Genomic DNA, 25,659 nt, shown 5'->3' on the forward strand with positions numbered 1-25,659 from the left:
TTCCTTTTATCAATTCGAGACCAAATCTGATCTGAAAAATGAACAGCTTTTAGATTCTTTAATTGTTGCAATTGTACGTGTCTAATACATGCATGGGCAACTTATAACACACCAAAGACACGTATTTGAGCCATATGACCCCTTTAAAAAGCATAATGATCACCATATTCTTGGGTTTGAGCTCACAACTATTCAGTCTTTGAGTAAGAGACAGTCATGTTTCTGATGAAGAGAGATCAAGTGTGACTGATTGCAAGAGTAAACTGAGGTCTAAACCTTCTGTACGATCTACAAAACCGTAGTCATGATCTGTCTGTTCCAATGTCCTCGTGTGTCCATCATGTGTTGATGTCTCACCAGTGAACTCAGACGATCATCAGACAGCCCATAATAACTCCAGACCGGATGTTATTGGTGATTCTGGTGTGTTTTCTGTGAGACAAAAGAACCAAGTTACATCTTATCAGTAAACCAGCCCTCACTACTAGTACACAAAAGTATATAAATACAGTCAAAGAAATCCTGGAGTAACCTGTTACTGTTAATATCCATCTCATTGTTGTTCTAGTATTATAACAGGAATAGTTTCCAGCATCAGATGTTTGTATTTGACTTATTTTCAGTGTCATTGGAGCTGCTGGACTGATATACATCCTATCTGAAGTGAAGTTTGTCAGAGTTCTGTTATGAAACCAGTCGTAACTAAAAATAACACTGTTGTATATTTTCCATGTCAAATCTTCATTATGAAGAGTTGTGTTGCAGTGAAGTGTCACTGTGTCTTCAATAAAGACGCTTGTGTAGACATGATGCTGAATCTTGTGACCGCTGGATTCAGAATCTGATGAAAAGACACACAAGACCTCAGTCACTGAATGTTTTATAAGATCTGATAACACGAGTTAAACAGCACATGTATTTATCAACAAATCTGAAGAATATAATAAAGTGAATCACATTCAAATGTACCTGCATGAGTCAGTAGAGTAAGAAAGACGCAGAGATTCAGATGAAGAATCCTGGTTTGTGAAATCTTCATGATGAGAACAGCAGTATCACAAACTCTTGCTCTCCTGTGAATGATCTCGAGCTCTTCTGGTGACAGGGGATGTGGTAACACAAGAGAAGCTGATAATAAAGCTTCTTTCTGAATGTCATTCACCTCTGGATTTCACATCTGTTATTTGATCATTTTACAATATACTGTACAGTGTTATGTCAAGTCTCCAGATGGTTTGGTGAGATTATAGCACTCAAACACTGCACATACAGCTTTAAAATGACGTGTGAAACATCAGCCACAGATTTCCTGTGTCTGAAACCCAGAAGCTTTGCTCACCCTTCCGCCACCCAACCGCCGTTGCTGTGATGCTCTCTGTGTCAGAGTCCTGCACCATTCCGTACCCGACCCTGTCCGTTTCATAAAAATGCCATGATCCACATTAGGCTAAATCTATATGATGCAGACAAAACCATTTACAAAATATAAACAAATCCTGGTAAATGCATTTTCACACAACTGTGACTACAATATAACACGTTTATATATCTTTCAGTCAATTCATTCTTTGAGCAAATCGCACGAAGGAAAATCTCAACAATCAAGTTTAGATCGAGATTAGTTTGGGATTTTTTCACATCATTTTCACATTGGGGCTGCGAGTGCACATTTCGTGTAAATACAAATACTTACTTTTCAAGTTGTCCATTTAAAATCTACGAGCTCTGAAGTTTTGCACAAAGGGTCCCAGGCTTGTTGAACGTACAGCTTGGCTTGTTTTTGAGGTTTTTTCTAGAACCACAGGAACCACAAAACTTTGGTTTAGTGATGAGCTCCAGCGCTTAAATACTGACGGCGGTTCATGGTATGCATTTAAACGCTGGAGCTCATCACTAAACCAAAGTTTTGTATTATAGCACTGTGACATATTTACCATGTAAAAATACAATTTAATTCTACAAATCTTTATTAGTTTAGCAAAATTATTCAATATTTTGTGCTATTTTCCACCGGTGACCACTGACCACATTTGCCATGGCTAAAAACATAGGCTGCACTTGAGTGCAATGTCCTCGTGATCAACGCACAGTGTGTTGTTTAAACAGACTAGAAAGTTACAATTGAAATAGGAAAAAGAAATCCCCACACCTTAATATAACTCACTGATAAACACATGTTGGCTTCCTAATGGTTTTGTCTGAGAGACAGTTGTTGTACCGCACTGTACTGACACGGTCTAAAGCATAAGATGTGTTTTGTTTTATAAAGTCGATATTAATTATAAAAAGGCTTGTTAGAATGGTACAAGTACCTTTGAACTACAATGATGGAACTCGGGCGTATGGCATACTGATGCATTGTGGTTAAGGTGTAAAACCTGTTTCCACATATAGTTTCCATTTAAAGAGATCATTTCCACACAGAGATCTATTTATTCTTTGAGCCTTAATAAAACTGAATTGAAGGACAGATGCAGTGCCGCTGCTAGCCAGTTTTGTGCCCTAGGCATAATTCCATTATGATGCCCACTTCGCCGCTGTCATGATCATGTTTATTCTTGGTCTTGCAGCGGAGTCATGGCATAGCCTTAGGTTTTGTGTGAGAAAGACATGGCTTTGTTTTGATTCTGACTTGCCATGTGCTTTCTCGTGTCTCGTCAGTGTTTCCCGCCCTTCTGTCTCGTTAACCTTCCCTGAGTGTCATGATCCTGCCTCTCCTTGTCTTGGTTTTCGAGTCTTGTGGCAGGATCATGTCAGTCCCATGTGTTTTGTGTGGAGAAAGAGCATTGTTTTGGTTTAAGAAGCCATGCTCTCTCTCCAGTGTCGCGTCCTTTTGTCCCGCCCCCTTGTTTCCCCGGTTAGCGGTCCATTAGTGTTAGTCTTGTCTCCAGCCCTGATCCATCTTTCCCTTAGTGTTTCAGTCCCCTCACCTGCCTCGTGCAATCCTCCTGTTAGCTTGCCCTTAGTGTTTCATCCTTGTCACCTGTGGTCACTCTCCCTGTGTCATCAGTCCTTGTTAGTGTTTCCCTTTATCAAGCCCCAGTTTTCCCTCTGTCCCTTGTCGGTTCATTGTCATTATATGTTATCGTCATCCCTGTTGAAGTCACCTTGTTGGATTGTACCTGTTCATGGATTATCTTGTTCCTGTTCTAAGTTTGTGGACTTCTAGTTTATTTATTATTCTTATTACCCTGTTGTTTTGTTCCCCTTGTGGAAAGTTTTAGTTTACATTCTTGTCTCGTTTTAGTTAATGTTTTCCCCATCGAGGGTCTTTGTTTAAATAAAGTTTTGTTATTTAACTCTGCTGCCTGCGCTTGGGTTCTGTCCACACAACCGTGACACTGAGTGTTTCATTACCTTCACCTGCCCATTGTTATCTCCTTTGTTAGTCTCCCTATAAAATGCCCTCTTGTCTATTGTCTTGTGCTCGTTCGTTGTACCTGTACCTGTACCTAGTATATGTATGGTTCTTAGTTCCTGGTTTTTTCGTGGTTGTTTATTTTTGCCCCCTTGTGGGAAGAATTTACGTTCTGTTTTTTTTATTTTGTCTAGTTAGTTTTTCCCCATCGTTGGGTGTTTGTTTTTGTTCTTGTCTTTTATAATTAAAGTAGATCTGTTAACCCCTTCATCCGTGTCTGCCTGCACTTGGGTTCTCCCCTGAGATCTCTCCTCGAGATCCGTGACAGCCGCCTCCCGGAAAAAATTTAAACCGAATAACTGCTGTAATGAATCCAAATAGTGCTGCTTTAACAGTATATTATTTATGTAAATGAATAGAAATTAAAGCCTTTGTCTTCACACTGAGCTCAGTGTAGGTGTGTTACCACATCCCCCGTCACCAGAAGAGCTCGAGATCATTCACAGGAGAGCAAGAGTTTGTGATACTGCTGTTCTCATCATGAAGATTTCACAAACCAGGATTCTTCATCTGAATCTCTGCGTCTTTCTTACTCTACTGACTCATGCAGGTACATTTGAATGTGATTCACTTTATGATATTCTTCAGATTTGGTGATAAATACATGTGCTGTTTAACTTGTGTTATCAGTTCTTATAAAACATTCAGTGACTGAGGTCTTGTGTGTCTTTTCATCAGATTCTGAATCCAGCGGTCAAAAGATTCAGCATCATGTCTACACAAGCGTCTTTATTGAAGACACAGTGACACTTCACTGCAACACAACTCTTCATAATGAAGATTTGACATGGAAAATATACAACAGTGTTATTTTTAGTTACGACTGGTTTCATAACAGAACTCTGACAAACTTCACTTCAGATAGGATGTATATCAGTCCAGCAGCTCCAATGACACTGAAAATAAGTCAAATACAAACATCTGATGCTGGAAACTATTCCTGTTATAATACTAGAACAGCAATGAGATGGATATTAACAGTAACAGGTTACTCCAGGATTTCTTTGACTGTATTTTCATCATTCTGAGGGTCGATTGACTGATATGAGATCAGAATTGTTTGCTTTGTGTTTTGCAGAAAATACAACAGAAGTGTCAGTGAACCACAGATTACTCTACATCCTCATCTCATGTGCTGGAGTTATTACGGTCTGTCTGATGATCGGCTTCATCGTCTGCGTTCACTGGTGAGACACACGAGACTGTCAACAAATATATATATTAGTTTTTGGTTAATCTTTCGTACTCAAAAGCAGTCAAGAGTACCACAGTGGTCTACGGTTTCACAGCATAAAGCACCTTAACCATCTTCCTCTCCTTCTTTTACAGCTTTAAAATATGGATTTTACAATATTTTTAGTAGAAGTACTTTTTAGTGGTGTAGAGGTTGCACTAGACTTTCTCATAAGGCTTGTAAAACATTATGTGCTTATCAGCATGTTCTCGAAGTCATCGCAAAGCAAATGCGTTTACTCTCTGAACTTACTGTATTTTAATCCAACCGAGTACCCGATAAGGCCGAAGTCGTTTACATATTTAATGTTTCTGTTAATAATAACAGACAATGTTTATCCTCATATGTCCAGTCAGTAACAATAACAATGAAATGCTGTTTTGTAATGATTGTAACACCAAAGGCTTGCCATAAAAAAATCGAACGGCGAACGGCCTTCAAATTTCTCTGTGACGTCAGTGGTATAAAAATCAGTCCATGACAGAGAATTTTCTGTAGACGTGACCTCTGGTGTTACTTGCACTGAGGGGATCTTTCAAACGGAAGGACATGGGCCAGTAAACGTGTATCTGATTTGAATGTGTTTTATTATCTGACTTTATTCTTTTATCTCTCCTAATGTAAAAGCAATGAAGTGATTGTGAAAAAGATCAGCTCCATTCATTTATAAACAAAACATGTGATGTGTTATATTGACAGGAGAAGGAAAAACAGAGATGGTGGTCAGAGAGTAAGTTTTATTTTCTTTCTCTCATTGTGAGCGTTCCTTAGAACCATGATGTGGTAACAAACGCATGTTTTTTTGTTTTATCGCAGTCGACGGCTCCCGCCAGCAGAAGAACGGCAGCCAGGAGGATCGGTCAGAGTAGATCAGAGGTCAAAAGTAACCATCCAAGAAATGACAGCATATATGAGAATGTTTCATATAAAAAGTGAGTTAGTGATTAAACTTTGTCTAAATATTAAGTAGTTGTGCGCATATACTCATTGTTGTATATTATGTGTGAACTGTTTGGATGGAGGACCTGTTGGATTCATGGTCATGTCTGCAGCTTGGGCTAGAATATCGTGAAAAAGGTCAATATTCGTTGTCACTCATTTCAGAAAGTAAGACCAATATAGATTCTTTACACATAGAGTGAAATATGATGATTATGACTTACAGATAATGAAACTGAAATTCAGTGACTGAATGGAGATGTGGCATGGAGACTATCGGTCTGTGGCACTGCTCAGGTGTGATGGAGTGATAGCGGCCTTCAGGTCATCTGTATTGTTGGGTCTGGTGTCTCTCATCTTCCTCTCATTTATTCTCTATAGGGTTTTGCTGGCCAGTCAAGCGCAGTAACATCACGGTCATTGAAGCAGCTTTTGGTACCTTTGGCAGTGTGGACAGGTGCCAAGTCCTGCTGGAAAGTGAATCACCATCTCCATAAAGCTTTTCAGCAGAAGGAAGCATGAAAATGTCCTATTAGATGACTGCTCTGACTTTTCACGATATTCTAATTTATTAGATGCACCTGTAAATGGCCGTCCATTCAGGAGAACACATGATAAAAAACAATGATAAAATAAACGGACAATATCACTGCATAGTAAGCCTATTATAGATTTAATATTAGTTTTGGCAGTATTTTTATACATTTATAGGATGAAGGCAAAGGATTTCCTTCACTGTAAGCCCTGTTGTACCTGCAAAGTCATGGACGCCTGGTGTTCTCTGGCCCGTTGGAAAGAGGTTTGGTTGTTGACCTTCAGGCTGGTTTGTGCCTGTCAAGGGTTTCTGAACTCTTCGATCTCGGCCATGGTCACTCTTTCTTTTCTCTTCTCCATGCATTTGCAGAATCTGCATATGTGAAGAAAATACAGGTAATTAGTAAACTTTAGTAAAAAGATGAGAAATATCATCTGTCGTCAGGGCCTGTGGAAAGCACAGCGTTCTTACACAATGATTTTAAAGACCAAAGGTGATGTCCTGAGTTGGTAAATTTACAGTTACACTCTTTGAACATATTATTGAAGATAAAATAATGTGTATATGCCTGTTGGGTCACTACTGATGGTCTGAGGCTCACAAATATTAAAAGTGTTTTATATTGTCACTTCATTTGTTATGCGGATGTCTCTTGCTGTTAAATGCCACTTAAAGCTCATTACATACTGAGGGTTGTTGGTTCAAATGTTTTTCTTACAGTCCTTTACTAGTTTTCTAGCCTATTTGCTGTTATTTTAACAAAGAAACAGAATAATCTTCAAAATAAATTTGTGAATTTAGACAGACAGACCGGTTTTTGACCCTGTATCATATGGAAGCCGATTTCCAACACGTGATAAAGAAAATCAGGATCTAAAAAGTCATAATTATGAGATAAAAAAGTCATTGAAATGATGATTTAACATGCCCAGAATAGGCAAAAGACTGCACGCTGCTTAATACGGTATAAATATAAATAAATTGTGCATTTTTTATTTTATTTAATTAGGCGGATACAAACAACCTGATTCTTTTGAACTGATCCAAAGTCCCATTTAAGAAGCCTCAAACAGAAATAATACTTTAAGACTAGAATCCACCCTTTCCAAAATTGTCCTCTTGGCATTATCAGCCGTTTCTAGAATAGGCAGAAATTTAATCTTTGGGCTTTTCTTTTCTTTTTTTCTTATTTGGTTCACAATTTTTAGTCGTCTAATAAAATGTATTAATATGACTTTCAATCTCATAATTCATCAAAGCATCACCGAGAGCTAAAATCTGATAAAACTGAGAATGACACTGAAGAAGAGCTTGGTGTTTATTCTTCATTATCTTTTCACTTTTCATGATTTAAAACATGAAGAAGAAACTTTTATGTTAAGATTCAAGCACTTCATCACATTTAGATAACCAGTTAGAATTGTTGTTTGTAAGGTTTGAGAAATGTTCATATTGATTGGGAAGATCGGGTCAAAAAAACTATTCAAGGTTCAAATTTTAGTTTAAGTTAAGTTATAGTTATAAAGCCGAGTGAATTAGATGTTCAAGACATAAATACAATGAAAATAACACAGAAAAAACGTTTTGAATGCTTTACATTCATTTAAAAAAAGTAAAAAAATAACGTAATAAATACAAACATTTATTTATTAAGAATGACTAAAAACGTGTTGTGACATGTTATTGTAATCATACCACAAATAACGTTCCGTCCAGTTAGTTAGATCTGCGCCCTTACCGCTGCTGTTACACAAAGAATCCACGCGGTGGCGCCAAAGCTCTGAAAAACACATCAGTAAAGAGATGCTTTAGATTACTATTAAGATATGTAGACTACATTCCTCTGCTGCATATATTTCTTGATTGTTGTTTTTCCAGAGAATTGTCAGATTGTTTGCACATAATAATGTTTATATAAAACGCTTGTGTAAAGTCTTCAATGTGCTGCAATTCTTCACAACTTACAATGATGATTGAATAGACGTCCATACAAAGAGCTTTTTAGTTTCAGTTAAAAACATGACATTTAACAGTGAAATGTCACACGTGTGAACTCATGCTTATGAACTGCGTGATTACTAACCAGAGGTTTTGGGAAAGAAATATACCTGATTAACAGATATATGGACTTCTTTGACTTATATCTGTTAAACATTTATCTTGTGTTTTACTGTTTGACAGTTGATAAGGGTTTAAGATTGTCATACGCACCTCTCGAGAAAGAGCCATTCGTCAGAAGTTTGTTCGTTGGCAGTCTGAGGCTTTTTGAGATTGTTTCTATCATAATGAAATGAAGAAATATATTATGATCCAGCACTGTTTAAACTGGACAGAAGGGAACTTCTGGGTTTTTGTCCTTCACTTCATAGTTCTCGTTGGATGATTTTGATGTACTGAAAACAGAATTAAATGTTTTAAATGTATACTTTGAATATGTTTATATATGCAAAATGTAGAAATGTGTGCATACAAATATAGGAATATAAGAGGTTAGAATGATACATTCAGTTAGTTTTCATGTATTCCTCAGATATAATACAGGCTACGGGCCTCAACTCTATATGGGTTTGAGCACCAGGCACCTGCACGTACACCACACACACTTTTGTAGACATTAGTTTGTTCATTATTTCATTTAATGCACAAAGTCAAGAACACTGGTTTGTCCGTTATTACTTTTTCTAAACAAACTCACAGGCGCTGGGTTGCACAGTATTACACTTAATCATAAACCGTGTACCGGAGTAAAACTGTAGTAAGTCATATATCGTCCAGAACGAGGTCTGGTAAAGAGGATAACATCATCATCTCCCTGCTAAAAGGTTTTTGAAGGTTACATCATGATATACATGTTTTTCTTTCTCTAGAATCGGCATGCAGGGCCGATTGAAATATAATAGTGGCAACCAAGAAAGGGAACGGGCTAATGAAAAATGAGCTGAGTGGCAGAAACATGACATTTCTGTATAAAGTATGGAGTCAGATGTGTATTTGTTGGAGAACTTCAGGTGAACTCTGTGTTTGTCACTTTCCTTGCTCGAGCAAATAAAGGTTTAACCTCTTGAAACCCGGCTCCTTGGTCTGTGAGATTTCTTTCTGCATTGGACAACTGATTCCGCCAAAACAATACATTAAAAAACAAAACATTAAGTCATTAAATCATCTTCATAAGTCATTCGTATACAATCATCTTTGGATAAATGTGGTTTCAGATAATACTCCTATTCTAATGTTCCTATGAATACTTCTTAATACTGCTTACGTATATCATAACTGTGATAAATAATAGTGCACATTGCATGTGAAATCAGCATCAAATCATCTCAAAACAACCCAGAAATGACACAATACATACGCTACAGAAATATAAAATCCAGCTGTGTCTGTGAGACCTGGAAGCCTATGCCTGAGAAGTTCAGAAGTTGAGACATGGAAAACCTTGGTACTTTCCACTGACCATTGTAACTAAGTTGTAACATTGTATACAATTATTTAAAAACACTTGGTAATAGCGAGCCAACCACCATTCATAACGTATCCGGTTGCCTGGGAGAAGAACAGCAATTGGTTCATAAAAATAAGAGATAACAGGGACTTAACCTTCAGAAGTTTCACTATAACACTGTATTTTCAGATGCTTTGGGAAGATCTCACTTTGTTTGGCTTGAACAAGTAAAGTTAACTCTTTGACACCTGGACCTTCTTCGTCTGAGGAATTTTTTGAACTACAAGATCCACTTCATACCATATATAAGAGGTCTGGTGCGCTCAACCACATCTCTCACAACCTTCAAAAAACGACTTCAAACCTCTTCTGTGAATACTTGACAGACAACTGAAAAGAATAACGTACCCTAACCCTCTCTCTCTTTTCTCTCAACAGGTAGTGTTCTAGCTTTTGTTGAATCTAGTATCTTTGTATTAGCACCTAATATATGTGACATATCGCTTATTGCTCCCTGAACTCCATGTAAGTCGATTTAAATAAAATAATAAAAGCGTCTGCTAAATGACTCAATGTAAATGTGAAGAGTAAACTAAATGAGTTCAAAAGCTCGATACGTCTCTGTGTCTCCCAGATCTGCACAGAAAGAAACTTGGTGTCATAAAGTGAACTTTATTTTCGCATGCCAAACAAAGTGAGATCTTCCCAAAGCATCTAAAGTTACAGTGTTTTCAGGCCCATGGTTATAGTAGAATTTCTGACAGGGGGGCTTCTTTTGAACCAATCAAACACCTTACTGTTATCTTTTCATTACATGACATGACATTCCACCAATAGATTTCCAGCAGTCAAGTATGTTTTTACTTATGGTTAGCCAATCATTGATCCCTTTTTTAAAAACATATAGCCCTATACATCGTTTCAATGTTCATAAGGCATGTTTGTTAAAAATGCAACTCATGCATAAAACTGTAAAAAGTCGTTTGACATATCCTGCCGAAGAAATGGATTTCCAACAGGACAAGACTTATAGTGAGAGCCCAATATCTCATGTGCCCTTATTTGGACACTTTTCCTGGGTCTTCCGACTAAACATGATTTATCATTGGCTTTTATTAAAAATGAGCTCATGTTCAGCTGGCGTCCTTGGCTACTTGTGATAAGGCTTCCTTGCTGCATGCGATAAGTTAGATTTAATTAAATTTGTCCACAAAAGTGTGTGTGGTGTATGTGCAGGTGTTCAAAAACTGTGGATCATGCGTTTTTAGACAACCCTGAATTTTTTAAATGCTGTGCTCTGCCGTGCTCTTAAACCATAAGTGTAAATATATATGTTTGATAAATGTAAATAAAAGATACTTGATTATGGCTTAGTATACTGATCATAGCCCTTAAATCATTTCATAATCAACTGCATAGTCTTAGTCATTCTTCTTTGGATAAATGTGGTTTCAGATCCTCCAGATTATCTTACTCCTACATATCTATTCTAGTTACATATGTACTTTTAAAATATATGTGGGTAACAGTAACATTGTGTAGAACTATTGAATATATATTTATATATATATATATATATATAGGAGGTTACCAACAGTGTATATATAGCATGTTTAAGAATACTTTTCAACATTTTACAGCAATATAAAATCCAGTGATGTCTGTGAGGTCTAGAGGCCTGAGGCCTAAAGTTCAAATAAAGCTCAGAGGATGACATACAGAAAACACTTTTACATAGAACACCTGCACGTACCCCACACACATTTTGGTAGACAAATCCAATTAAATTAAATTTATTGCATATGGCCAAGGACGCCTCATGAGTTATTGCATATGGCCAAGGACGCCTCATGAGTTATTGCATATGGCCAAGGACGCCTCATGAGTTATTGCATATGGCCAAGGACGCCTCATGAGTTCACTAAGTTGCTTCACCGGAAGAGAACCGGAAAAGTGTCCAAATATGGGCACATGAATTATTTGTTTATGCGCCAACCAAGATTAAATACGTATCCTGTTGCCTGTGATCTATTGGTGGCAGAAGCAGGGTTATTGGTTATTAAAAATAAGAGATAAAGGGAATTTACCTGATTGGTGTAACAGACGAACCCCCTGCACCAGTTTCACTATAACTATGGGCTGAAGAACACTGTATTTTCAGATGCTTTGGGAAGATCTCACTTTGTTTGATTTGAACAAATAAAGTTTACTCTTTGACATCTGGACCTTTTTTTGAGCAGTTGTTTGACACTACAAGATCAATTTTCCACAACACTAACTGGTCACTACACTGGTCACTAACTGGTCGCCCACTTCCGACCTGAGACTGTGACTCCGCCCACGTCAGGCATGAGTCTGCCGCCACGCCCACGGCGCTGCTGTGACGTGACGTTATGATGTCGTAAATGTGGATGTGTGTCATGATCAACGTGACCAATCACAGGAGCTCATACGCCCTGCACGCGAAGACTTTAAAGTCGAGGTCTCGAGGACACTTTTCCATTTGTTGATGTTTGGGACACTTTCATCTCCAGCGCATGCGTGTTTCACCTCCGTGCAGATACAGGTATGATGAACAGCTGTTTTATTTACAGGGAAATGACGATGAAATGATCGCAGTCTGCTCGAGCTCATTGAATCTGTCTGAGATCATAAACATGAGAAGCGCGTGATGTTTTAAAGGAAACTAAAGTTGTTTCATTTCATTAGATCTTAAAACACGAATCAAATGGTGTTGTGGAAACTTTCTGAGACATAAGATCAGGGTTTGGTGCTGTCGGTGGACAAAACTTAATACAATGTTAAACATCGACAAAATAAACATGTAGGATGATTTTACAATGCAAAATACAATGTCAGATAGTCCGTTTAAAGTAAACACATTATACATTTACAGCGTAAACACCCTGTCAGATTATCACAACAGCATGAAATAAACATGTAGGTCTTTGTACTACAATAAATAAACAAGTAGAATGATTTAACAACGGAAAGTATAAAGTATAAAGTAAAAATGTATGATGGTTTTATTGCGCAAAAAATGACGTAACATGGATGTGCGCATGCCTGGTAGGATAATCTGACTGGTAGTTATTTTATTTTTATTAATAGAAATATTTGAAAATTACAATATTATACAGATATGATATCAGACAATAGACCATACAAAGAAAGAAAAGAGAAAGAAACATGTATTTCTCTTCCTTCCTGTGGACAAATTATAAATAAAAAAAGGAAAAAACGAAATGAGCATCCATACAAACACTGCACGGTAAAAAACAGGCCGGATATTAAATTGAAAAAAAGTCTCCATACATTTTAACAATTGACCTTGTTTGGTTGTTTAAAAGCAATAGGCCTAGAGATTTTTATAACAAAAATAAATTGCAGCTAAGTGCAGATTTTACAAACTTTTGTTTATGAATATAATATTTGCCATGTAAAATATAGAAATTCAACACATAACACACATTTGACATTCATTAGTATATGAACATATAACATCTTTAAGAGATAACATATGTCGTGGAAAGTTGTTCTTGTAGTTTCAAATTATTTCTCAGAAAAGAGGGTACAGGTGTCAAAAAGTGAACTTTTATTTTGGTCAAGTGTCAAGCTTGGGTCTTACAGACATTGCTTGAGTTTACTTTACTTTGCTCTTAAAACATAAGTGACCAAACATGCTTAATAAGTGTAAATACATGATCACATTATAGTATTAAATCATACACAACCATCTTTGATTAAATATAGTTTCAGCTCACTCAGATCATAACACTAATACATCATTATTCTACTTTCTCTATGAATACTACTTTATACTTATTAAAATATATATATGTGCTTTTGTAAAATCATTAAAGGCAAGTATATATGTGAATATGTGATATATTCATAACATCTAAACATATTCAAAACAAGTATGTATGTTGAAGACAAATATGTATGTGGTCAATAACAACGTGTGCCCTTTTGACCGTAGCAGGCGCCTCTTAATCATGTACCCCGTCTCTGGACACCTTTCCTCCCTTCTTGACCAAGTCCAGATGTGAAAATATGTCAAAACAAATATATATTTGCGTGACGCAAAATGACCGAAGCGGCGCCAGACGAGATTAGAATGCGAGATGTGAACAGCTTCTTGCGTCATGACGTGATTATAATTATTCATCTTAATGTGTTAATTATGCACGTGTAACGGAAACTAGCTAGTGTGATCTGTGCAGGTTACTCGATGATTCAAGAGATGCTCCTTTAACTCATGTTAGTGCCTGTGGCCTCAATGTTAGCGCGGTGGCTCATCATGCTGATAAGTGTGTTTACTGGCACAATAAACTTTTATTTGTGTTCCTTTGCGCAGAGGTTGACAAATGTTTTAAAAAGCCATCTTATTATCCATTATCTAAATAATACTAATAATGAAATATTCGTTTTATGATCTCGCAAATACAGTATTAGTGAGAAAACAATCTGTTTGATTATTTTCAAATAACGAGTAGCATTAGAAATATTTTTAGTTGTTATTTTTTTACTTCCTATTTATTCCTATTAATCACAATTGATGTTATATTTAAATAAATAAGAATTTTTCTTTCAAAAAAGCTTCATTTTCAGATATTGGCATGTATTTATTTAGTATAAAAACAGAGCCCGGCCCGTCTCCAACTATCGTTTCTCATTTTTGCATCATGCTTCTACAATGTAGGCCTCCGCTCTAAAAGAGATAAATCAAGACTCCGTACCAGGCACTGCTGACCTCACGCTTGTATTATGAAAACAAGGGCTGTGGATTTGACCTAAAACTGGAACGTTCATTAAACCTTTTTCCTTTCATTTCAGACACGATGGAAGAGATGGTGGACAGCGAAGAACTGAGTGAACTGGAGGAGGGACGTCATGTCAAACCCGGCAAAAAGACTAAAAAGACCCTTTTAAAGAAAAGAAGGGTGAAGGAATGTGTCACCTGCACTCAGTGTGGAAAGACTATCAAAGGAAAACATCATCTTGAGCTGCACATGAGAGTCCACACAGGAGAGAAGCCGTTCACGTGCAGTCAGTGTGGGATGAACTTCACGCAAAAATCAAATCTTACTAAACACATGATAGTCCACACTGGAGAGAAGTTGCATACATGCGACCAGTGCGGGAAGAGTTTCGTGCACAAAAACAATCTCACAGATCACATGAGGGTTCACACTGGAGAGAAGCCGTTCGCCTGTGATCAGTGTGAAAAGAGATTCTCGAAAAAACCAAGTCTCGACCTTCACATGAGAGTCCACACCGGAGAGAAGCCGTACGGGTGCGATCAGTGTTGGAAGAGATTCACGCAAGCAGTTCACCTCCGAGTGCACATGATGAGCCACACCGGACAGAAGCCGTTCGCATGTGACACATGTGGGAAGAGTTTCTTGAATTTATCACGCCTTAACAGTCACATGAGTGTCCACACCGGAGAGAAGCCGTTCGCGTGTCATCAGTGTGAAAAGAGCTTCCCATACAAAGACAGTCTTGTGACTCACATGAAGATCCACACCGGAGTAAAGCCGTTCGCATGCGATCAGTGTGGAAAGAGCTTCAGGGATTCGTCAAAACTTAAAAGACACACGAGAACCCACACCGGAGTGAAGTCGTTCGCGTGCGATCGGTGCGAGAAGAGTTACATGGATGGCGGAGACCTTAAGAGACACATGCTGACCCACACCGGAGAGAAGCCGTACACGTGCGATCAGTGCGGAAAGAGTTTCTCAGATTCAGTGTACCTAAAGGGACACAAGAGAATCCACACCGGAGAAAAGCCCTTCATGTGTGGTCTGTGTCAAAAGACATTTTCACTTAAACAAAGACTTAAAGATCACATGAGAGTTCATACTAAAGAGAAGCCCTTCACATGCGACCAATGCGGACGGAGTTTCTCAATGAAAGCAAGTCTCAAGGATCACATGAAAGTTCATACCGGAGAGAAGTCGTTCGCGTGCGATCAGTGCGGGAAAACGTTCGTGAGCAAGAAAAACGTTAAGCTTCACGCGAGGATCCACACCGGAGAGAAGCCGTTCACGTGCGATCAGTGCGGGAAAACGTTTGCCTATGTGGAAAACTGGAAGAAACACCTGACGGTTCATTCGAAGGAGAAGCCGCATACTTGTTCCGAATGTGGAAAGAGTTTTTCGCTGCCGCAAACTTTACGAATTCATCAGAAAATTCACACCGGTGTGAAAGATCATATGTGCTTTGAGTGTGGGAAGTCTTTTTATCCGGTCAGCCGTTTAAAACAGCACCAGAGAGTTCACACAGGAGAGAAACCTTACAAGTGTTCGTACTGTGACAGGATGTTCAGTCAGTCGACAAAAATGAGAGCACACGAGAAGACACACAACAAAGAGAAGCTGGGAAAAGATTCATGCACTTGAAAGACCAAACACCAAACGATTGTTATCGGTTTACACCAACACGACTGTAATTCAGTTCCATATTCGCATTTATCAGGTCAGACTAATGCAAAAATAGCAGCAAATGCACATTCTGTCTCTTAACGCAGGAGTTCCCAAAGTTAAATGATTTCCAGATATGCTCTTTTTATTATTAGAAATAGCGTATGTAACCTTAACCAATAAGTGTAACAAAATATACAAATATTGGTCGAGTTAAATAAAACCAGGCCCATAAAAAGCCATCATCCTCAGCACTTTCCTCATGACCCCTGAGGTGATTACGTCACATTAACAACATTAGCAAACACATTAAGTCCATTTACGGTTTTACGTTAAACAGTCGCATGTGAACGCAGATTATTTTCAGGCTGTTTTTAAACACATATACTCAAAGTTGTTTTCAATTTTTTTACACAATGTTATTAACATCTTATATATTTTAATAGTACACATGTATACTTTCACAGTATTAAGAAGTATTCATATGAAATAGATTAATAATGTATTAGTGATATGATCTGAAACCACATTTAACCAAAGATGTTTGTGTACGAATGAGATTCTGCGGTTGATTTAATGTCAGAACCATATAACCACAAGATTATACAGAGTTAATGCTAAAATCAGTATACTTATTAAATGATCATTTATTTACCCTTATTAAGCATGTGTTATATTCAAGGATTAGTTGCTTACACTTATGTTTTAGTGCACAGCAATGTAATGTCCAGGGATGTCGATTTAGGAGCCTTGGCATTGGAATACCATTGGGAGGCCCGGACTCTCTGTATGACTTGTTCTATTGTGATCCATTTTTGCCCAGATACAGGCAGGTTATTCAAAAGATCAGGTCCTCATCGTCTGAGGATCATGGGTGTCCCCCTCATGATGGGTTTAATTTGACTGTGTAGCCCCAGGAGGATCATGGGTGTCCCCCACAGGATATCTTAATTGTACGGTATAAGAAGTTTTTGTTCTTGTGATACTCTCAGTCTACATTGAAACATTGTACATAATGAGCCGTGTGTTAAAAAAGGGAGGTAATAATGCGCCAACCACCATTAAAAACACATTGTACGATCGATTCTGTCACGACAATACCAAGTAGCATTGCAATGTTGTCTCATGTTCATAATTAAAATTCCTAAATACACAGATCTGAATAAACATTTTGTATTTAGGGAACAATATTTGTAGTATTAACTGATAAGTTTTAGCAAATGCTGTAGTATTACTGTGGTAAGATTTAAAACACTTGTGTCTGGTCATTTTAACAATGTTAACTGTCGTGACTACTAAATAAAAAATGTTTTACATTGGAACTTATTCAATCAATGTGCGACAAATAGTATTTATGTGCAAAGATTTTGCAAAGTTTTGAAGCTTTAGCTGCATGCTAACCTAGTACAACCCTGATTCAAAGACATTCAGTGTCGCCCCCTAGCGGATCTGAACCCGTTATGCATTTTAATATTAGAATTGAAATAAAACCTGGAATTCAAAATGTGCAACCTTTTCACACACAGCTTATGTAAACTATAATGATATAAATCCTATAATAGACACTAGTTTTCCTGTGGTTGGAGCGTGACGCTAGTAACGCCAAGGTCATGGGTCAATCCCAGGGTTTGCATATAGTCAGAAACATGATGTATAACACAATACAATGTAGCTTTGCTTTGATTCTGCAGAGGTACCAAGTACCACTGTTTATTATGAGATTCTTAACATTCATCGACATTAAATCTTTGCCTTATTTCGTAGATTGTTCTGAGGTTGAATTTCTAAGGGCAATTCGTATTCACATTATTATTCATTTATATACAGTAAAGGTCCCTTTTGAACAAAAGTCATTCATCCTACAAGCTGATTTCAATGTAGACAAACAGTGTCATTAAAAAAATATTAAGTTCATTTCTTGTAGAAAATTCTTGAGCTATTACAGCAGGTTTGGTCAACATGACTTTAGCTCTGATTTGAAACATGTAACCAAACCATTTATAGCACTTTCACAGCTCGCCCATGTAAACATGTTGTAGAACAAACATCAAGTACATATGCTGGTGTGTGATATGAGTTGACAATGGACATCACTGGGGTGGATGGGTTGTAGGAATGGGGAAAACCACTCTCTTGGTTAGGGTGAACTCCGGTTGTGGCATCTGCTTTTTCGCACCAGTGCTGTCCGATTTTTTGCTCACATCATGGTTCACCTGCGTCAGAATGGTCAGCAGATCCACACCCCTACATGGACACAAACAGACACAGCGAGACCGGTTCTTTACATGAATACATCTGTTAACAGAATTTGATCGGGATGAACATTTTGATCTGCAAACATGTCAAACTAGAGATCACAGACTATAGATTTTACCCTGCTTCACAGAAATCTATTAGGATTCTCAAAATAGTGTGCACAGAGCTGACATCAATTTATTTCTCCTAGACATCCCTTAGATTAACTACAGAGCAAATGGAAACATGTGCATAAAGGGGAAGTTCACCCAAAAATCTACTTTGTGTGATTTTTTACTCCCCCACGTGACGTTAAACATGTTTAGAGAACTTCCGGCGTCTTCGGAGGACAAATGAAGATATTTAGGATACATCAGAGAGATTTCCAGACCTCCTCAAAGACATCATGGTGTTAGTTGTTGTCAAGGTCCAGAAAAATACTAAAGACATCTTTAAATTAGTCCATCCGCTCATAGTGGATCTGTTCAATTCTTTTTTGTATTCAACAAAAAATATTCTCCTCTGTCTTGTCAGTGTATGGTGTGCGTTCATAAGAGCACTTCTTCGTCATCTTCTTGGATGAGAGCACTTTGACGCATGCGTATTAGGTTTGTGCGTCGAACGCCGCATGGGGCTTGATCCTATTGGACGCCGGCGCTCTGACTCATAACACAGTGCTCTCGTCCAAGAAGAAGACGTGCTCTCGAGGACCTCGCCACACACTGATAAGAGAGAATATATCCATTAAAGTCGATATTTTGGTTTGTTTTTCGCACATGAAGCATTCTCGTCGCTTCAAAAAAGTTCCAATTGGACCTTGACAACAACTGACACCAGGAGGTCTGTAAATCTCTCAGGTGTCTCCTAAATATCTTCATTGGTGCTCCAAAGACAACGGAAGTTCTCTAAATATGTTTAACATCATGTTGATTTTTGAGTGAACTTCCCCATTAAGTCTCATATGCGCCTCACCTTGGCACCAGTACTTTCATGTTGTCACAGAGGGCTTGTATGAACCAGGTTCCATTTTCTTTATCTCTGAAGGACACATAGTAAGGTACTGTGGACATGGCTAGTAAGAAGTCAGCGTCCTCAGGTGTGGAGTCTCTGGGCACCCGTGCGTCATTGACCAACATCTCATCATCTCTGTTTCTGGGCAGCCCCGCCGCTCTCTGCTCCATGGTGCCCCTGCAGGCCTGGATGAAGAACAGTTTGGGTTTATGCGTGAGGGAAGGACACTCCAGTGAACACAGAGGCTTCATCAGTTCCCTAAAGGTGACTCTCCTTCCATCCGTCGCGAATACGGCATCCAAGTCTCCGTGGCTCAGCACGCAGCACACCACACAATCCGCCTGCGTGTGGTCGCGATCGGACAGATCCTTCAAGACGCCGAGCATTCGCCTTCTATCACAGTCCTGTTCGATCCGGACCTCGAAGCCCAGCCACTGGAATACGCTTTTCAAACACTCTGTTCACACACAATTTAGTATTTACACACCCTGATACAACGATAAACATATAATGTGTATGGTGACCAGTGTGTTTGTCATTCTTACCTTTGTCGACGTCCGTTCCTTCTCTCATCCGGAGATTGCCTCCGCTGAAGTTACAGTTATTGAAAATGACACATATTCCCCTCCTGTCGCCGTTCATCTCATACTGAGGGATCTAACACACCAGACAAAGTTCTGTATATATGTGTGGGCTCAATCTATCATCAAAATGAACTGAAGTGAAAGGTTTTTTTGAGCTCAATCTTACCTCTGGATGTTGAGTCACAGACACGTTCGGGCTCTCATTTTCGGTCACTGAGCGGATGTCCAAACGCTGACTATGGTCTAAGATGTGTGAATGAGATGTGTTTAGTCACAGAACAAATATGATAACAGACATGACTGGACATGGTATCATTTCCTACCTTCACTGACCACAGAAGCTTCATTCAGACCGAGTCTTTCCATCTGATCCAGCATGTCAACTGTCAACAGGAACATCTGCTTTGAGTCTTTGTGTTTTTATAAAGTCATTTAGCGTTTGTGTGTATTTTTAATGTGCCTTTAATATACTTTGTAAAGGTGCACTAATGTTTCACTGTGGATATAGATTTGATAAGATTAAAGGGTTATAAATAAACCCACCCAAAATGTTTGTCTTTGATTTAACCGACCCGGTTAAAAATGGGTTATAAAAATCTGTATTTTGTGATAAATAATGTTTGTCACTGGGTTTTGCAAATATCTAACCAATAAGAAGTAAGAAAACATGCTGGTCAACCTTGACAACACAGTATTTCATCATTTAAAAAGTAAGTTTCTTTATTCTATTTCAATGTCTATATTTATTTAAGTGTTGCACAAAAAATGACTTTCAAACAATATAGTTTAATATAACACATTTGTTTTGGTTTCTTGTTTAAAGCAATTTCACTACTAATACTAACATAAATAAACTAATTAATTTGACATAACATAATCCATTTGTGTTGGGACAACATTAATCATTTTCATTAACTCTACATTAACTTTGGAGAGGTCTGAGTCCCCAGCATGCATTGCTTTTGTGCAGGATGAAAGATAAAGACACTTGTTAGTGTGTATTGTTCTGTAATGTTGAAATTCTGATTCAGATCTTCTGTTGTCTGTAAATTTTTGGGGTTACCTTAGTGGTGAAAAGTAAAGTTTCACCCAATTTCACCCAGATTAAGTTCAGATAAATTCATTCAGTTATGTGAAAAACAGTGTCATAATTAAATTAAGTTCTTTTTTCGGAGGGTGTCTGTACAACTGCGTTGGAATTATGCAAAACTGTAGAAATAAACTTGAATTGAAGTAAACATCATACTTTATCCATTGCTAGGTGGATTAATGGCTAAATATGTGCTCATAATCTCAGAGCCGTTTAGAACCGATATCGTGTGAGATTGACATGTCTGAGAGAACAGTTTCAGTTTAGTCATGTGATCTTAACATGTTGTTGTTTATGTTTTGTAAAGTATGCAAAGTATTTAAGTAAAACTTACCTGATGACGGGGATGACGTGAGAATCGGCTTTGAGAAAGAAACACAAGAGATACAATATTACAACTGCTTATTCAGTGCTTATGATATGTGATGGAACGCGAGGAATCACAAATGACTCAAATAAATGAACAATGACCACCAGACACCATCAAAATATCATAAATGTTCATAGTCCGATTGATTTCATGCTGTGTGTGGGGTCACATTTCTCATATCAATTTATGTTCCGCGGAAGGAAACGAGTCAAAAGAGTTAGACACACAGGGGACACGCATCACTGTGTCTCATTGGGCGGAAATAAAAGGAGGCAGCTACCACATTTGAAACATTCTTACACAATTCAGCAAACCAGTTGATACTTGAACTGGAGTGTTGGAAACAGATGCATTATTCTCGGTCTCCTGAGAAACGTCATTTTCTCCTGCAAAAAATATCAACGAAAAAACAAAATGTTGCTTTATTCTATGCTCAACAAGACTTTAATATCTGTTGTAGACTGACAACACCAATAAACTAATAATCATTGATACTAAAAAAACCTATAAGACAGTTTCACTCATCAAATCATCAACAGTTGAACTCACTCTCAGTTTTATACTGTATAATTCTTTTTTCCAAAGCGGGAAAGACATTTTTGATAATTTCTTGTAGAGTGTCCACCCTATCTCCATCCAGAAGATCTTTCTTCTCCAGCTCTGAAAACAGCTGCAACAGCGTCTATAAGACATGATTTTTGGAAGGGTTAGTCAAACGTCCCGGTCCTGTTGAATACTGTCAGGTGGTGCTCACCTACCATGTCCTGTTTCAGTTTTTTGCGTGACAGCATTCGTACGAGCAAAAATTTGATCTTTTTCAGGTCCTCGTCAGTGATGGATTGTGACAGCTCAAACAACATCCGTCTGAAACGCAAAGCAAACCCCACACAGTTCCAAGCCGAGAATGTGAAATACTGAAAGTGAAGCTTCCTCGGATAAAACATTGAGCATCATTTGTGTGACCTGACCACACCCTGAGAACAAACACAGTGTTTATCAGCGTTCTCCTCACCTGTACGGTGAGATCAGTCTGTACGCTGTGCCATTGTTTTCCGTACATTCATCTAAACCCAGTCTTCGAATCAGACTGTGCTGTTTTATGATGCCGAGCAGCTCCAGAAGCAGGGACAGATCGCCCGGGGTCAGCTTATGTTTGTTCTCCAGATGAGTGAAGAGATCTGTGGCCATAGCGACCGTACCGAGCTCTCTTGAAGTGAGATGATCAGAGCAGAGGAACATCAGATCCTGCAGATCATCATCCCGCAGAGACTCCTGCACTTCTAGCAGAATCTGACGAAACTTCAAGTCTTCACTTTGTGCCATCCTTCTGTTCCACAGACAATCATATGTGTATTATTGCTTCATGGAGACCTAAAAATGTGTGAGGACAACATTTTGTGTTAAAAGTATGTAATCTATCAATTGTTATCTTGTAATCTGATTTGCGCAGATGCGTTCATTCTCCTGATGTCCATGGTCACTCCGGTACAGATTTCATCCTCAAATCATTATCTGTAAAAGGTTTGTCATAGTTTGTCCATCTTCACTTATTCTCATTCCTCAAAACCTTTTGCCTATATGTTTACTATTCACCAGTTCTCCAATAAAGTTGTCCTAGTTTTTATTCATAACCTAATATTACAGTATAGACTTAAAATACTCAAAATTCTTAATATAACATAAAATATATGTTCTTTAAAGGCTTTGGCTTAAAATGTAAATAATGAAGCACTGTGAATTTAATGACGTATATAAAGATAAATGGAGGTTTTATCATTATATTTGTAGTAAAACTGTGGTTATTGAAATTTAAAGAAAAATACACCAAAAATATGACTACATTTTATGGTTTAATTCAACTGTTTTTCTTGTTGTTACTGTATGAACATGTATGAAACCAGCATGAATCTCAAACATAGTCTGACTAATGGATTTATTGTGGAATGCAAACCTGTTTTAAAGTTTTTTTTATTTTTACATTTAAGACACAGAGTATATTTGTTTAACGTCAGCTTTCTAATAAGACAGTAATATATATTGATTTAAAGCATATGAAAAGTTTGTTTTAGGAAGCATAAAAGATATATATATAGTTTCACGGCGAGATCGGGAATGACACACACAGTGAACTTTATAACGTCACAATAACTGTCCTTTTGTTAATAATTCAGATGTGATTTTCATTTAATTCTGACTGTCAGACACACCCAGGAGAGAATCGTTTACCCAAACATGACTTACTGTAAGTCCTTCTTCCTCTATTGAAACACGGTGTTCAGCGATTATTAAAGAGTTATTAGTATGAGATTTTATTCTTACCTCGAGTTTTTTATTTAAAAGATGATGATTTTTTTGACACTCTTCCTCCTCTAGCGGGATCTCTAAACTGAAAGTATAAAGAAGGACCCGCCCCTCGCGCGTCATCACTTCCTGTATTATGAGGCCGAGTCGCATACTTCCTCTCTATGTAGTATGCAAGACAGCAGTACGCGAACGAATAGTATGTTTTCATAAAGAAGTAGACGAGAAAAATCCGGGTGGTGGACTATTCTCTCGCGAGATTCGGACGCTTTTTATTATTTGATTTTGACAGCATTTTGAACATTGTCTCAAATAATTCGTAAATACTATAAAAATACATTTTATGAATAAAATTCTTATTGAGACAAATTTAACCTCCTTTTTCACAGTTTCCATATTTAATTTGTTTTTAAACGACATGTTAAATTCTAACACATTTGACTCATTTAACCTAAATTATTGCACTTTGTCCAGTGTTTTCTGGAAATTAGTTACAGAATTTACACAATATAGGATAAATATATCGCATACTATGTTTTAAATATATTTCTTGGTTTTTGCGATGAACTGGATTCTTTAAATACGAGGTTCTAATATGTTTAAGCATTCGTTTGTCAAAGGAAATATATAAATGATTTCTTAATACGAGTTTTAGAACATCTCACTTTTAAACTCAGTTGGCCCATCCAAGAAACGTTTTTCGACAAGTTAAATAGGCCTATAAACATGTCTTTTAATAGCATGACATTGGATTTAAAAATGATTCAACCAAATTGCCTGTTTGTGACGTTTGAACGTCGTTTCTTACCTTCTTACCTCCGTTTCTCGTCGGGTCCTGATCACACTGTCGGGGCGATAATAACCGGCTGTCTTTACATCATACCTTACATAACATAACATAAGTTTCTCTTGAAGTTGTCATCTTCTAATACTCTGATGTTGGGTGTTTCTGACCCTCCGCTTCTCTTCACACATGTCTCTCAGGGCGATGTTTTATTTAGAGCTTTTTCACAGTATAGTGGTGTAATGGTACCTGTATTCGTACCGAACCGGCAGGTAAAATACCAGATGAAGTCATCATGCCTATATGCCCAAATCCCGTCGAGCTCTTGGAGTTTAGACTTTGGAGTGAACAGGGCATGTGCCATTATATAGACGTTTGGATGGCACTTATTGTCAAAGGGATCGACGTAATAGGAATGATGACTTCTTTTGGAATTTTCCCCGTGACAGACGGTTCCCGTCACACCCCTACTTGGATTGGATTGGATTCAATTTATTGTCATTACACACATACAGGCTACAGTGCAACGAAATGTATTCAATGTACTTAAGATGATCTCTGCAATTAAATATATTGTGATTTTTGCTAGTTTAAATGTAGTTCAAGTGTTAAAGACACAAACACAATACAAGTGAGAAATTTGCGGGTAGGTATGAAATGTAGGTACTATCAAAAAGGTTTACGTTCTGATTCATGATTTTCGCAAGAAGCGAGTAAAGCAATTTTGCAGAATGCACAATGACTCAACTGGTCCGCACATGCTTTCATAATTCATTTTTATTACACACAGAAAGATCTTTGCACGGTGGTTAAAGGCTGCTGGTTTTGGAGAGGCTGCCCTGCTGCGTTTTGCGCGCTTCCACCTGTATGCGCAACCAGCCACGACTAAACATATGATCCCGGGTCTCCTGCACAAACGACTCTAAAACAACACAAGCATGCGTATCATGTATCCCATTGATCGTTTTCTTTTCATGCGTTTTTGAGTACTAGAATGAATATATGCAACTGACCAAAAAGTGTTACAGGAAACTTGTGTAGAAATGAATGGGTACAAATGTAACTGCATTAAATAACAAAGTGTTTTTACAGATAAACGTATTTAATGCAAAAAACAGTCCACACATTGATGGGGGCCAATAGTTTTACTATACCTTATTTTCATGATTTTATTTCATTTTAAGTGTAGCTACTTATAAGGTTAAATGTTTCTGGGCTATTGTTTTATAAATACAAATAAACTAAGTTGTAAAATTGCACATCTTTCATTGAAAGTGTTACTACT

General features: G+C 37.7%; 3 protein-coding genes across 8 annotated transcripts in view; 2 read left to right on the forward strand and 1 right to left on the reverse strand.

Moving 5' to 3' along the window:
- The window catches only part of cUnh2orf76 (chromosome Un C2orf76 homolog), a 292,668-nt gene that overhangs the window by 75,862 nt on the left and 191,147 nt on the right, over positions 1-25,659 (forward strand). The gene's annotated exons all lie outside the window — the stretch shown is intronic.
- Positions 12,011-17,319, forward strand: LOC306898399 (uncharacterized protein). The gene is made up of 2 exons (XM_079463855.1): positions 12,011-12,137; positions 14,411-17,319. The coding sequence occupies exon 2, from the start codon at positions 14,416-14,418 to the stop codon at positions 15,976-15,978; it is 1,563 nt and encodes a 520-aa protein (XP_079319981.1). The 5' UTR covers positions 12,011-12,137; positions 14,411-14,415; the 3' UTR covers positions 15,979-17,319.
- casp10 (caspase 10, apoptosis-related cysteine peptidase) lies at positions 17,671-24,697 on the reverse strand. Of its 4 annotated transcripts, none has more exons than XM_079465137.1 (11): positions 24,399-24,697; positions 22,302-22,660; positions 22,048-22,153; positions 21,839-21,971; positions 21,590-21,675; positions 21,254-21,281; positions 20,153-20,212; positions 19,996-20,072; positions 19,791-19,902; positions 19,207-19,702; positions 17,671-18,243 (listed from the first exon to the last, which is right to left on the reverse strand). In XM_079465137.1, the coding sequence occupies exons 2-11, from the start codon at positions 22,610-22,612 to the stop codon at positions 18,090-18,092; spliced, it is 1,563 nt and encodes a 520-aa protein (XP_079321263.1). In that variant the 5' UTR covers positions 22,613-22,660; positions 24,399-24,697; the 3' UTR covers positions 17,671-18,089. The 4 variants fall into 4 exon arrangements, with proteins under 4 accessions (XP_079321263.1, XP_079321264.1, XP_079321262.1 ...); XM_079465138.1 differs by having other exon boundaries at positions 24,407-24,693; XM_079465136.1 differs by lacking the exon at positions 24,399-24,697 and adding an exon at positions 23,609-23,704.

This window comes from Barbatula barbatula (genome assembly GCF_947034865.1).
Source record: "Barbatula barbatula genome assembly, chromosome: 9".
Taxonomy (NCBI): domain Eukaryota; kingdom Metazoa; phylum Chordata; class Actinopteri; order Cypriniformes; family Nemacheilidae; genus Barbatula; species Barbatula barbatula.